Here is a 14,240-nt window from a genome sequence, read left to right on the forward strand (position 1 = left end):
TTGTTGAAGTCCCCAAGAATAATGAGGGGCGAATCTGGATGAGTAGAGAGCGTAGATTTGAGGCAGATGGGCTAACCAGTCGCTCACCGTGCCACCCAATGCAAAGTTAAGAAATAATAATAAAAGCACTGTTGCTTCTTTAGCAATCTTGCCTCAGTGTTATTTTAGAAATGCTAAAAATTACGTCTGACATGTTAAAAGTTGACTCTGGATATGGCTTGAATAAGCTTTACTGAGATTCTACAATATTGAACAAATATTTATTCCTTATCAAAATGTAGGGGAAGGAGCTATTACACTAGAATGAATATGCAACATATTGTCATGATTCAGAAAATATGCAGTTATTAGGACAGCAACATAAGAATCAGTGCACAAAGGCCATGCACAAACTCAAGCAATAATGCACTGAGAGTGCAACAATCCAAAAAAAAAATCCAAAAAACAATCCAAAATCAAAAAATAGATGAATCTGAAAAAAGTTTGAATGTCAAATACTATATTATTCCACATAAATGCTGTAATTTTTAAATGCTGTATTTTTAACGTGTGGTACAGGTAGCAATAGTGGTACACGGGCCTCTTGTGGTATGTGAAAGGCTCACTGACTTAAACACAAATAAAATACTTTTAAAACATGAAATACAGTAAACCGATGGCAAGGAAATGAAAAGAGATAGAAATTGAGATACAGTTAAGTTGTATTTAACTTTTAAGTTCCGTAATTTCTCATGTATAATTCGCATTTTATTTCCCAAAAACAATCTTCAAAAGTCAATAGTGTGTATTATACAAGTTAGAAAATGTCTTCATAGTAAAATAAGGTATAGATATGCGTTTTAGAAAAGCTACCAATTAGGTTTAAATCTTGCGATTTATAAGTTTACATCATTTTACGTGAACTTTTAATGAATCTACTTCAATATTTTAAGTATTGAGGCTGTGATGCACCCTTGTGTTTAGTTTTAATACTGCAGTTTTATGGAGGTATTATCCAGCTCCCACGTGGCCATTGGTACATTCTACTGAAAGCTCGATAGGTCATGTGCCCGGGTAACACGTTCACTCTTGGTGAAAGATAATTAAAAAAAAATGTTAAGACACAACAAGAGCTGCAGAAGGCAGAGAAACATGCATAAGCTCTATTAACATGACGATTATTACAACTATTTATGGTATGAGGGAACTAACTGACGTAAAACAGTATTTTAACAGCTACACAACGGCGCTGCGCACGCTGGGAAGTCTTCTGATAGCGAGCTGTCATGTTTTAATGATGACATCATTGTTGGCTTGCTGTCAGAGGGTGTTCCAGCGTGCCTGGTGCAGTTGTGTACTTGTTAAAATACTGTTTTATGTCAGTTAGGCCCCGAAACCCATAAATAGTAATAATGTGAATGTTAATTGACCTTATGTGTGGTTATTCCCCCTCTGCAGCTCTATTTGTGTCTTAACATTTTTATTTTTATTTTTTATCTTGCACCAGGAGTGTACGTTTTAAGTGTGCACATGACCTCCACAGCTTTTCAGTACATTGTGCAAGCTGGGTGTTGTGCCAGTGGTCACGTGGGAGGTGGAAAACACCCCTGCAAAGCCATAGGTTTAAAACTAAACTCTCGGGTCTGCCACAGTAATATATACAATACTGAAGAACAAGTAATCCTTACTTAGTATTAATAAAAGTACTGATCTGACTTAATTAGAAAAACAAGTTATGAGAGAGTCACCACTCACATTTATTGCACATAAATATATCAACAGACAGTGATGGGTGTGCATTATACATAGGAAGAAGGGTTTTCTCTGAGTTTTGGAGTCAATTTTCTGGGTGCTCATTGTACCCAAAAGCATATTATACATGAGAAATTACGGTACATTTGCTCTATAATAATAGTTTGTTATATAACATTTTGGTATTTTGGATTTAACTTGTGCAAAATACATTTTCTGAATCATTTAAGTAGTTTTTCTATTTTCCTATATTTCAGTTCAGCGTTAATATTCAAACAGTGCATAATATTACTGTGGCTCACAATAATATTAAAGATACTTTTTCGGCATAAAACCTCTGCCTTGTTTTATGCTACTGTATTTTAATGTTGGTCATTAAGGTGGTACTTGGAGCTAATTATTTTTTCATGTGGTACATTGTGTACATTGTTTGAGAAACACTGATATCATGCATGTTATAAATTATATAACGAAGTGTAATAGCATTGTTAGACTCAAAATTAAAAATCGTAAAACTTTTTTCAGAAACCCTGAAGAAAAGTAGTGACGTGCTAATTGAGGGCTCATACTTGACCTGCACTAAAGATAAAATCATGGATTAAAAAATGACACATTTCAAAGCATAATAATTAATTGACATTTATCAGACCTAGAATATAATTACCAACCCCGTCCCACCCCCAAAGCCACCATAATATTGACCATCCCCTCGACTCCCCGCACCCCACGACCACACACGCATACTTACATTCCCAACCCCCATCATCCCTCCATCCGCCCCAAGCTTCTCACCATGATGTGGAGACCCTAATGGGCTACTGGAAAGACCAGGTATGGGGCTACAGCGACCCCCGATGGCTCCTCCTCCGCTTAGGACAGAGGCACCTCCTCCAATGCTCCCTCCACCTAAACCTCCAGACATAGTCACTCTGTTTAGCTCCTGCTCAATTTCCTCCAGGCCAGCACTCTTCTGGAAGCGTGACATCCGGTTGACAACCCGCGGAGACATATGCGTGCGGCAACAGGGTGCACCGCCGTAGGGGTTAATCGGAAATACATGGGTAGTTCCGCGAAGGGTGCTGATTGCCACCCAACGACTGTCCTGGCTGAAAACCATGTCCTGGACCTACATGAAGACAAGAAACAGCTGTCAGCAAACAAAGTAATGATTCTGAATATGCCATGAAATGTTAATTGCACCATTAAGTCTTGCCCCTCATCAAAAAAAATAGACAGATAGTTGGGGCCAGTATTTGGACACTGACAGATTTTTTATTTTTGCTTCACAATGAATTTTAAATATTACAAATCAAGATGTGATTTGACGCCGAGACTTGCGATGTAAAGATAGATTTTCAGGAGATGAGCTTCATACAAACTACGGAACATTGTGGTAGGAATCTTATGGTTTGAGTTTGCATTGCTACTTTAGGTACTGGAAACATTGCATTCATTTCATTGATTTATGAAATTGGGATCATGAGGTGTGGTTTAAGATCATTCATTTAATCCAAAGTACACAAGCAAATCAAATCAAATCAAAATCGTAAATGTATTTATATAGCACTTTTCATTCATTAAAATGCAACGCAAAGTGCGGGCCATAGTGGCTGAATGCAGCCTCTCCGTAAGTTTTTGTTGTAGCCGTTGGAACAACAACAAGGCTGGTGCCAGAGGAGGGTTGATATGATAAAAGCATATCGGATAGTTATGAAAGAGTTGGCTGAAAGGAGGAGAGTTTGGGATGATGGCCTTTCAAGGCCCAAATTAGAAGCCAATTCAAATGTGTCGGAAGATTGCAACAACTTGAAGGCAACAACTCCTTATTTATTCATCTTAAACATTTGAATGTGAGAACATTCCCAAAACTGTGCTGAGAAAACAAAACTGTGCGTTTTAACTATTAATAACTGAAACAGTCAAACATTTCGGATAATTCTGTTTCTTCGCTGCTTTCATTTCATTTTGAATTTAGTTTGAACTAAATGAATACATTTGAATCAAGTTACAGACAAGCCACACCCATGATTTTTGACAGAAAGCTAATGGCTTCTTGGACTGTGCCAAATGTACACTAACATGTTCAAATCGCCTGCCATATTAAATTAGGACTACAATGCTTTTCAAAAATGTTGGTTCACAACAGGCCAATCATGTAATCAGAGAGTCTTATCAAAAAGCTAAAATGAGAATAGTGGCTATTTTTTCTTCGTGTCTTTCTTCTAGTTGTTGATAACAGCGGACAGGACAGGCCCAATTTTGCAGAACGCTCCATTAAATGTCTTTTGCCACCTCCTCAAGCTACAGTGTCCTGTGCTATGATACTTAACTGGAGATGTGACTCGACACAGTCCCGGTAACAAGAACTTACAAGAACATCTTTGTGGTCTGTGGCCTTGTGGCAGCTCACCATAGAGCATCTGTCCTGGAATGCTCAACTCGTTCACAAGGATAAAATGATCTGTCAAGTGCATTTGGGCCATCATTACGGTTGCCTCAATGCTGGAGTATAGTGTTTTTAGAGAAACCAAACGTTAGTCCCTTTGTCTTCTGTAGTTTAAGGAAAAAACTAAGGTTGCGCATGCAAAACTTCCAGCTTCGGAACGTGATGTGGCATCTGTCGTGTGCAAGAGTTCCGCCAAAGGGCTGGAGGCCATTCTCACCCTGCCTTGAGAGAACACACGGTGTATTGTGTTAAGCGAAGTAAGTTCAAAAACTGAATTTAAATATTGAATGAGGTGGTGTTCATGCCTTCAGAAAGTATGTTTTATTCCAAAACCATGTCCTGTTCACAGTGTATGAGTCTTTTGTAAAGTCAACAAAGGGGAGAGTTTGCAGAAGACAAGAGTGATTGTGTGTAATTTTGTGCATGCAATTGGTTGGCAGAAAGCAAGAACCATTCCTATGATAATGGCTGAGAAAGACGCATCATCGCCTAGTTTTCAGGGTAATTTATCGCAGTATGTAATTTTGTGCCAGCTGATGCCAAGCAAAGATATGTAGCAAAGCTTACTGTCCAGTATGTACAAGAGTGGCACCCGGGATTTGCCTGATCAATATGCAGTTATGGACAAATGGGACCCAAATCCGCCTGACCTGATGGAGGCTACACAAGTATTTGACTGACAACAACAACAATATATGGCTACACAAAAGATTGAATGAAAGTCTTGACACATACAAGTAAGTAGGAATCATTTAGTTGTTGATTGGAAAATGTGGTGATGAAGCGTCTCGATATGCATTTGCATTTTTGGTTAAAGCGTTGTTCAGGTCCAAATACCATTCATATTTTGTATATGATGGTAGGCCTATATTATAAAAGTTCAAACATAAAACCCTACCAAAAGTAACACAAGCATGAAGTATAACCCCAATTCCAATGAAGTTGGGACGTTGCGTTAAACTAATAAAAACAGAATACAATGATTTGCAAATCATCCATCCATCCATTTTCTGAGCCACTTCTCTTCACTGGGGTCGCAGGCGTGCTGGAGCCTATCCCAGCTGTCATCGGGCAGGAGGCGGGGTACACCCTGAACTGGTTGCCAGCCAATGGCTCAACCTATATTTAATTGAATACACTACGAAGACAAGATATGTAATGTTCAAACTGATAAACTTTATTGTTTTGAGCAAATAATCATCCATCCATTCATTTTCTACCGCTTATCTGAGGTCGGGTCATGGGGGCAGTAGCTTTAGCAGGGACGCCCAGACTTCCCGCTCCCCAGCCACTTCATCCATCTCTTCCGGGGGATCCCGAGGCGTTCTGAGGCCAGCCGAAGGACGTAGTTTCTCCAGCGTGTCCTGGGTCGTCCCAGGTGTGTCCTCCCAGTGGGACATGCCCGGAACACCTCACCTGGGAGGCGTCCGGGAGGCATCTGAATCAGCTGCCCCAGCCACCTCATCTTGCTCCTCTCGATGAGGAGGAGCAACGGCTCTACTCTGAGATCCTCCCAGATGACCGAGCTTCTCACCCTATCTCTAAGGGAGAGCTCGGACGCCCTGCGGATGAAACACATTTCGGCCGCTTGTATCCGGGATCTTGTTCTTTCGGTCACGACCCACAGCTCGTGACTGTAGGTGAGGGTAGGAATGTAGATCGACCGGTAAATCGAGAGCTTCGCCTTTCGGCTTAGCACCTTCTTCACCACAATGGACCGATACAAAGTCCGCATCACTGCAGACGCTGCACCGTTCCGCTTGTCGTCCTCTCCCGTTCCATTCTTCCCTCACTCGTGAACAAGACCCCATGATACTTGAACTCCTCCACTTGGGGCAGGATCTCATCCCCGACCTGGAGAGGGCACGCCACCCTTTTCCGACTGAGGACCACGGTCTCAGATTTGGAGGTACAGGTGCTCATTCCAGCCGCTTCACACTCGGATGCGAAATGCTCCAGTGAGAGTTGGAGATCACGACTTAATGAAGCCAACAGAACCGCATCATCTGCAAAAAGCAGAGATGCAATACTGAGGCTACCAAACCGGACCCCCTCTATGCCTCGGCTGCGCCTAGAAATTCTGTCCATAAAAGTTATGAACAGATTCGGTGACAAAGGGCAACTTTGGCGGAGTCCAACCCTCACCGGAAACGAGTCCGACTTACTGCCGGATATGCGGACCAAACTCTGACTCCGGCCGTACAGGGACCGAACAGCCCGTATCAGGGGGTTCGGTACCCCGTACTCCCGAAGCACCCCCCACAGGAGTCCCCAAGGGACATGGTCGAACGCCTTCTCCAAGTCCACAAAACACATGTAGACTAGTTGGGCGAACTCCCATGCAGCCACGAGGACCCTGCCGAGGGTGTAGAGATGGTCCACTGTTCCACGGCCAGGACAAAAACCACACTGCTCCTCCTGAATCTGAGATTCGACTTCCCGACGGACCCTCGTCTCCAGCACCTCTGAATAGACCTTACCAGGGAGGCTGAGGAGTGTGATCCCCCTGTAGTTGGAACACGTCCTGACCACCACCCCAGTCTGCCAATCCAGAGGCACTGTCTCCGATGTCCATGCCAAGTTGCAGATACGTGTCAACTAGGACAGCCGCACAACACCCAGCGCATTTAGGAACTCCGGGCAAATCTCATCCACCCCCTGGGCCTTGCCACCCAGGACCTTTATAACCACCTTGGTGACTAAAGCCCAGAGATTGGAGACCCCGCCTCAGAGACACCAGACTCTCCTTCCTCATGTGAAGGCCTATCACTTGAATTGATAAACTTAAAAAAGGGGACCACCACCCCAGTCTGCCAATCCAGAGGCACTGTCCCCGATGTCCACGCAATGTTGCAGAGGCGTGTCAACCAGGACAGCCCCACGACGGAACTCCGGGCGAATCTCATCCACCCCGGGGCCTTGCCACCGAGGAGCTTCGACACGACCACAAAGTCGATCATCGAACTGCGACCTAGGGTGTCCTGGTGCCAAGTGCACGTGTGGACATCCTTATGCTTGAACATGGTGTTCGTTATGGACAATCTGTGATGAGCACAGAAGTCCAATAACAGAACACTGCTTGGGTTCTGATTGGGGGGCCATTCTTCCCAATCACGCCGGTCCAGGTCTCACTGAAGCATTGTCCCCCAGCAGAACGATGGAGTCCCCAGCGGGAGCGGTCTCCAGCACCGCCTCCAAGGACTCCAAAAAGGGTGGGTACTCTGAACACACACACAACAGTCAGGACCCGTCCCCACACCCGAAAGCGGAGGGGGGCTACCCTCTCGTCCACCGGTGTGAACCCCAATGTACAGACGCCGAGCCGGGGGTCAATAAGTATTCCCACACCTGCTCGGCGCCTCTCACCATGGGCAACTCCAGAGTGGAAGAGAGTCCAACCCCTCTCAAGAGGACTAGTACCAGAGCCCAAGCTGTGTGGGGAGGCGAGTCTGACTAAGTTAACCATCACTGCAGCCCTCCACCAGTCGGGGCTTTATGGCAGAGTGGCCCAATGGAAGCCTCTCCTCAGTGCAAGACACATGAAAGGCCGCATTGAGTTGGCTAAAAAAACACCTAAAGGACTCCAAGATGGTGAGAAAAAAGATTCTTTGGTCTGATGAGACCAAGATAGAAATGGTTGGCCTTAATTCTAATTGGCACGTGTGGAGAAAACCAGGCATCACCTCGCCAATCCAGTCCCAACATTGAGGCATAATGGTGGCTGCATCATGCTGTGGGGGTGTTTTTTTCAGCTGCAGGGACAGGGAGACTGGTTGCAATCGAAGAAAAGATGAATGCGGCCAAGTATAGGGATATCCTGGACGAAAACCTCAAGAGTGCTCAGAACCTCAGACTGGGCCGAAGGTTCACCTTCCAACAAGACAATGACCCTAAGCACACAGCTAAAATACCGAAGGAGTGGCTTCACAACAACTCCATGACTGTTTTTCAATCGTCCAGCCAGAGCACTGACTTAAACCCAATTGAGCATCTCTTGAAATACCTGAAAATGCCTGTCCACCAACGTTCACCATCCAAACTGACAGAACTGGAGAGGAGGAATGGCAGACGATCCCGAAATCCAGGTGGGAAAAACTGCATCATTCCCAAAAAGACTCATGGCTGTATTAGCTCAAACGGGTGCTTCTACTAAATACCGAGCAAAGGGTCTGAATACTTATGGCTTTGTGATATTTCAGTTTTTCTTAAATCTGCAAATATTTCAACAATTCAGTTTTTTTCTGTCAATATGGGGTGCTGTGTGTACATTAATGAGCAAAAAAATCACTTAAATGATTTTAGAAAATGGCTGCAATATAAAAAAAGAGTGAAAATTTCAGGGGGTCTGAATTCTTTCCGTACCCACTGTGTACTCAGGGTGCGGAGGTGCGCATGTGCACTGAAAATATTAAATGCGCACCAGATTTAAGTGTGTCACTTTGCATTTGCATTCCAAGCGTTTTGCATTTTCTTTTTATTTATTTATTTTTGAGGGGAGCGAGTAGTTTTGTGTCATTTTCATTAGTGAAGGGAGGGGAGAGGCCACTCGAGCCATGGCCCCTGCTGGAGTCTGATTGGCCCCCCTCAGAGAAATAATGTCTTGTCATTGGGTAATTAGTTTTCTCTCGGAGAAGTACTAGCTGGTTGTTACAGTGCAGCTGTATGAGGGCTGGGTGTGGGTAAAACTGTATTCGTAGTGGTGGTATTGGTCGGAACAGGAGTGGCTGGAAACGGAAATTCAAATGAACAGTAAGTTGAACACAAATGAGTTACTTCTGTTTTGTCTTGACTCCTGGTCTTACCCATTATCATTAGTTAATTACTTGGGATTTTGCTGACAAAAAGTTGAAGCAAATGAAATGTGCCAACTCGATGGTACTAATACATCAAGAGATTCCTGCATAATTTATGTGACATGAAAACTAGCTACAGTGTTTTCCAATATTGCATTAGTTAGCGGAGTTAGTAGTGACACCAGTGAACGATGTTTCTGCACTTAAACTGATCAAAACACAAACAAGTTATATTTCTCTACATCAAACCCTGCCTTTATTGACATCAGCAGCTACTCTTTATAGTTGAGACCTCTTCAGATCCTTTGGATGTCCAATAAAAGACAAGGTACTTCTATCTCACGTTTGTACATTTGGTGAGGCATAATTTTCTATTGTTAAAGCTGTGGTTCACGAGGAACTATTCACTGTTCAGTGTAGCCAACTAAATCCTTTATTGTTAATTAATTTGAGTCTAATGAGTGGTTTCACGAGGAATTAGTCACTATTCAGTGGTTTCACTTGCGACTACTCAATGTACCCAAATAAATCCTTTATTGTGACTCATTTTGAGTGCCATAAATTGCTTTTGAAAGTACCAATTATTGTACATTCCATTTTGTACAAGTTCCGACCAGAAACGTTTTCCATGTCATGTTTATTTTGTGAGAGCTATTTAATCTGATTCGTTCCTTTCTCAGTTCAGTTGAGCTCGACCACGAGTGTGTGCTGGACGAGAAACTTCCTCACAAACGGCACCACTTCAGAATCAGAATCATCTTTATTTGCCAAGTATGTCCAAAACACACAAGGAATTTGTCTCCGGTAGTTGGAGCCGCTCTAGTACAGCAAACAGTCAATTTACAGAACACTTTGGGGACATAAAGACATTGACAAAAAACAATTGTGCAAAAAGATGCAGAGTCCTCTAGCACTTAGAGCAGTTCGAACGACTAATATTGCAATAGTCCGGTGCAATGACCGGACTATTGCAATATTTGTGGAGCAACGACCGTGGCTGTACACGGAGGGTCCACTGATGAGGCAGCAGGCTTCACTAGCATCTTGGTCTCGCTGCACAGTGGCTACGACGGTCTGTCAAAATATATCTTTGTGAAACCGACCCGTAGTGCAAAAAAGATTGGACCTCTGCCCCAGAGAACTGTGCCAAATCAGCTGATTGCACGGTCACAAACTAAGTCTTTTAAGTTCATCCAATGAGGTGGGTCATAAAAAAATTAGCACCAATCAACAACCTCTGGTGCTCCTTGGAGAACCATACCAAAATTGTTATGTGCACCCCTGGTTATATACCATGGGTACAAGTCGCCTTCCCGATGGCCTTTTCAAGAGGTCACCCCACCTCTTCCCAGTGTTACCTTGGATGAGCTTCAGCTGTCAGTGTTCTATACAAAAGTATTTAACTTTATATTTGTTTGGGCATGGTGATTAGGTACCGCATTTCCTTGGGATAATATTTGTTAAATTTCTATGAGACAAAATTTCATTGAAGTCAATTGATGGGACCGAGTATAGAGCAGTTAGAACCTAGAGTGGAAACCAAACATTTACATACACTATATAGAAAGACACATTTTGCTTTTGTTTTTTTCCTCATTATGATTTTTTTTCTTCTAATTTCTAAATGCAGAACGATGAGAGAATAACTTTTTAGACCATTTTTCATTACTTTCTTCAAAGTTGAAGTTTACATACAGTACAATTACTACACCTTTAAACAACCTGGGAAAACCCAGATGATGTCATGTAATTGAAAGCTTCCAATAGCTTTATTGACAACATCTGAGTTGATTAGACACATACTTACACATCTGTGAAGGCACCATTAATGCTGAAAGATACATACAGGTTTTGGAGAAACATATGCTGCCATCCAAGCAACGTCTTTTTCATGGACGCCCCTGCTTATTTCAGCAAGACAATGCCAAACCACATTCTGCATGTGTTACAACAGCGTGGCTTCACAGTAAAAGAGTGCGGGTACTAGACTGGCTTGCCTGCAGTCCAAACCTGTCTCCCATTGAAAATGTGTGGCGCATTATGAAGCGTAAAATACAACAACGGAGACCCCGGACTGTTGAACAGCTGAAGCTGTACATCAAGCAAAAATGGGAAAGAATTCCACCTACAAAGCTTCAACAATTAGTGTCCTCAGTTCCCAAACGTTTATTGAATGTTGTTCAAAGAAAAGGTGATGTAACACAGTGGTAAACATGACCCTATCCCAGCTTGTTTGGAAAATTCTAAGCTAATGATTATTTGCTAAAAGCAATAAAGTTTATCAGTTTGAACATTAAATATCTTGTCTTTGTAGTGTATTCAATTAAATATAGGTTGAAATGATTTGCAAATCATTGTATTCTGTATTTATCAATGTTTAACACAGCGTCCCAATTCATGGGAATTGGGGTTGTAATCCGCTAAAATTGTGGCAGTAAGAACCTGATTTACGAAGATCTCAAATCGCGGGCACGACAGTAAATTGCATGTTCACTGTACAAAACAGTCAGTTCTGACGCTGGGCGCATGAGCTACTAAGGTTGCTGCACAATTTATAACAGATGTAAAAGTAGTGGAGCCCGCCGTATCTAAAAGAGGGTTTTGCACTTTAGGTAGACACGATTGAAATTTTTGGAGGGCACCGTGAGTGCAACATAAAGGAGACAAAGTAAGTGAACCTCAAGGCTACAGATTCTCTAAGAGATAATCAGAGTCAGGTGTGAGCCAATCTGGAGTCCAATCAATGATACGAGATTGGAGGTGTGTTTGAAAGCTAAAAACAACCCTAGAGTGTCAGCTGAAGACTTACAGAAATCGCTGAAACACGTCAACATCTCTGTTGACAAATCTACCATGCGTAAAAGGTTAAACGAACGGGGTTCATGGGATGGGAAAACACCAAGGAGAAAGCGGTTGATGTCTAAAAAAAAAACCTTGCTGTATGTGTGAAGTTCGCTAAGAGCACTTGGATGCTCAACAGCACTACTGGCAGAATATTGTGTCGACAGATGAAGGAAAAATGGGACAGCACACCAACATGAAAAACCTTATCACCACTGTGAAGCATAGTGGAGGAAGCATCATGGTATGGGCCTGATTAACTACCTCAGGGCCTGGACAGCCTGCTTTCATCAAAAGAAAACTGATTTCACAAGTTTATCAAGATATTTTTCAGAGGAACTTGAGGCCATCTGTTCAACAGTTGAAGCTCAAAAGAGGATGGGTGTTGCAATAGGAAAATGATCCAAAACACAGAAGCAAATCAACAACAGAATAGCTTCAGAAGAAGAAAATACATATTCTGGAGTGGCCCAGTCAAAATCCTGACCTCAACCAGATTGAGTTGCTGTGTCATGACCTCAAAAGACCTATTCACACTAAACATACCAGGAATCTTGCTGAACTTCAAAATGTTGGGAAAAAGGAATGGTCCGAAATTCATCCTGATTGTTGTGCACGTCTGATCTGCAACTACAGGAAACGTTTGATTGAGTTTAATCCTGCCAAAGGAGTGTCAACCAGTTACTAATTCCAATGATTCACTTACCTTTTGCTTCCTATTCAGTGAATGTTTACATGCTATGCTCCATAAAAATATGAAACCATATAATTGCTCATGTGGTAATAGTTTAAGGAAATGTAAGGAATTCCAAAGGGTTCACATACGTTTTCCTCCCACTGGATAAATTACTACTGTGGACTGATGAACATCAAGGCTTTTAGAGACACGTTGTGATCCTTTCCAGCTTCGTGCAAGTTAACAGTTCTTCATTGCATGTATACAGAGAGCTTTTTTGTACAAGGCATAGTTTATACCAGGCGATGCTTCTTAAAACAGAAAACTCAAAACTGGTGATCCCTGACTCTGATTACCTTTGGGAGAAATCATTAGCCAAGGGCTGCACATACTTTTTCCACCAGGCACTGTCAATGATTACATTGTGTGTCTAATAAAAACCTTAAAACACATAATCATTTGGTATTAGTTTAAGCAGACTGTGGTTGTTGTTGTGACTTAAATGAAGATCAGATCACATTTTACAACCAATGAATGCAGATACTCAGGTAATTCCAAATTGTTCACAGACTTTCTCCAACTGTGCGTGTGTGTGTGTTCAGACCCTTTACTGTGACACTCATATATTTAACTCAGGTGCTGTCCATTTCTTCCGATCCTCCTTGAGATGGTTCTACAGCTTCATTGGAGTCCAGCTGTTTGATTATACTGATTGGACTTGATTAGGAAACCACCACACCTGTCTATATAAGACCTTACAGCTCACAGTGCATGTCAGAGCAAATGAGAATCATGAGGTCAAAGGAACTGCCTGAAGAGCTCAGAGACAGAATTGTGGCAAGGCACAGATCTGGCCAAGGTTACAAAGAATGTCTGCTCCACTTAAGGTTCCCAATAGCACAGTGGCCTCCATAAACCTTAAATGGAAGACGTTTGAGATTACCAGAACCTTTCCTAGAGCTGGCCCAAGGGTTCTGCCATCCTTTGCTCCATAACAGAATTACATAACGCATTAAAAAATATGCAATCGGGACGAGCGCCTGGCCCGGACAGAATCTCCGTCAAATACATTAAACATTTCTGCCAATACTAGCGCCTCTATTTTTCAGAACACTCAAGGAGATCAACGATAAAGGTCAAATAAGTAGCCATATGAACACAGCTTCAATTAAATTATTACTAAAGTCATGTAAAGACCCCACTCACCCAGCTAATTATCTGCCCATATCACTGATTAATGTAGATATCAAGATGATCTCGAAAGCCCTCACAAGCGAGACTTGAAAAGGTACTCCCATCGATAATCCACTATGACCAGACAGGTTTCATTAAAGGTAAAAGTTCCACAAATAATGTCAGACATCTAGCAAATTTAATAAGCATGTCACAGCGTAAAAATCTGAATGCAATCATCATGTCACTTGACGAAGAGAAAGCTTTTGAGAAAGTTAACTTCAAAGTTAAAGTCACAGAGCTAACCAATCTAAATTACACACCACTTCTGGAAAAAAAAAAATATCATCTAATTTAAGACGCTGGAATAACTTGCCCATACGACTACTGGGAAGAATAGCCACGATAAAAATAATTTAAAAAAAAATTAAAACCTTACCTGAAATAATGTGCACCCATGTATAATGCACACCCACAAAGTTGACCACAACATTCTGGAAAACCCTTCTACCTATGTATAATGCGTTTTTACAACACACAATTTTGCTTCTACACATATGAAGTATTATCTGTATTTTGT

The 14,240-nt window shown here is 42.2% G+C and overlaps 1 protein-coding gene across 11 annotated transcripts in view; it reads right to left on the reverse strand.

Moving 5' to 3' along the window:
• bcas3 (BCAS3 microtubule associated cell migration factor) overlaps positions 1-14,240 on the reverse strand; it is a 324,466-nt gene that overhangs the window by 236,434 nt on the left and 73,792 nt on the right. For all 11 annotated transcript variants that reach the window (XM_061680864.1, XM_061680865.1, XM_061680866.1 and 8 more), the window contains one exon: positions 2,524-2,857. In XM_061680864.1, the coding sequence (XP_061536848.1) occupies positions 2,524-2,857 (334 nt within the window). The remainder of the gene's footprint in view (positions 1-2,523; positions 2,858-14,240) is intronic.

Source organism: Phycodurus eques, chromosome 7, assembly GCF_024500275.1.
Source record: "Phycodurus eques isolate BA_2022a chromosome 7, UOR_Pequ_1.1, whole genome shotgun sequence".
NCBI lineage: Eukaryota > Metazoa > Chordata > Actinopteri > Syngnathiformes > Syngnathidae > Phycodurus > Phycodurus eques.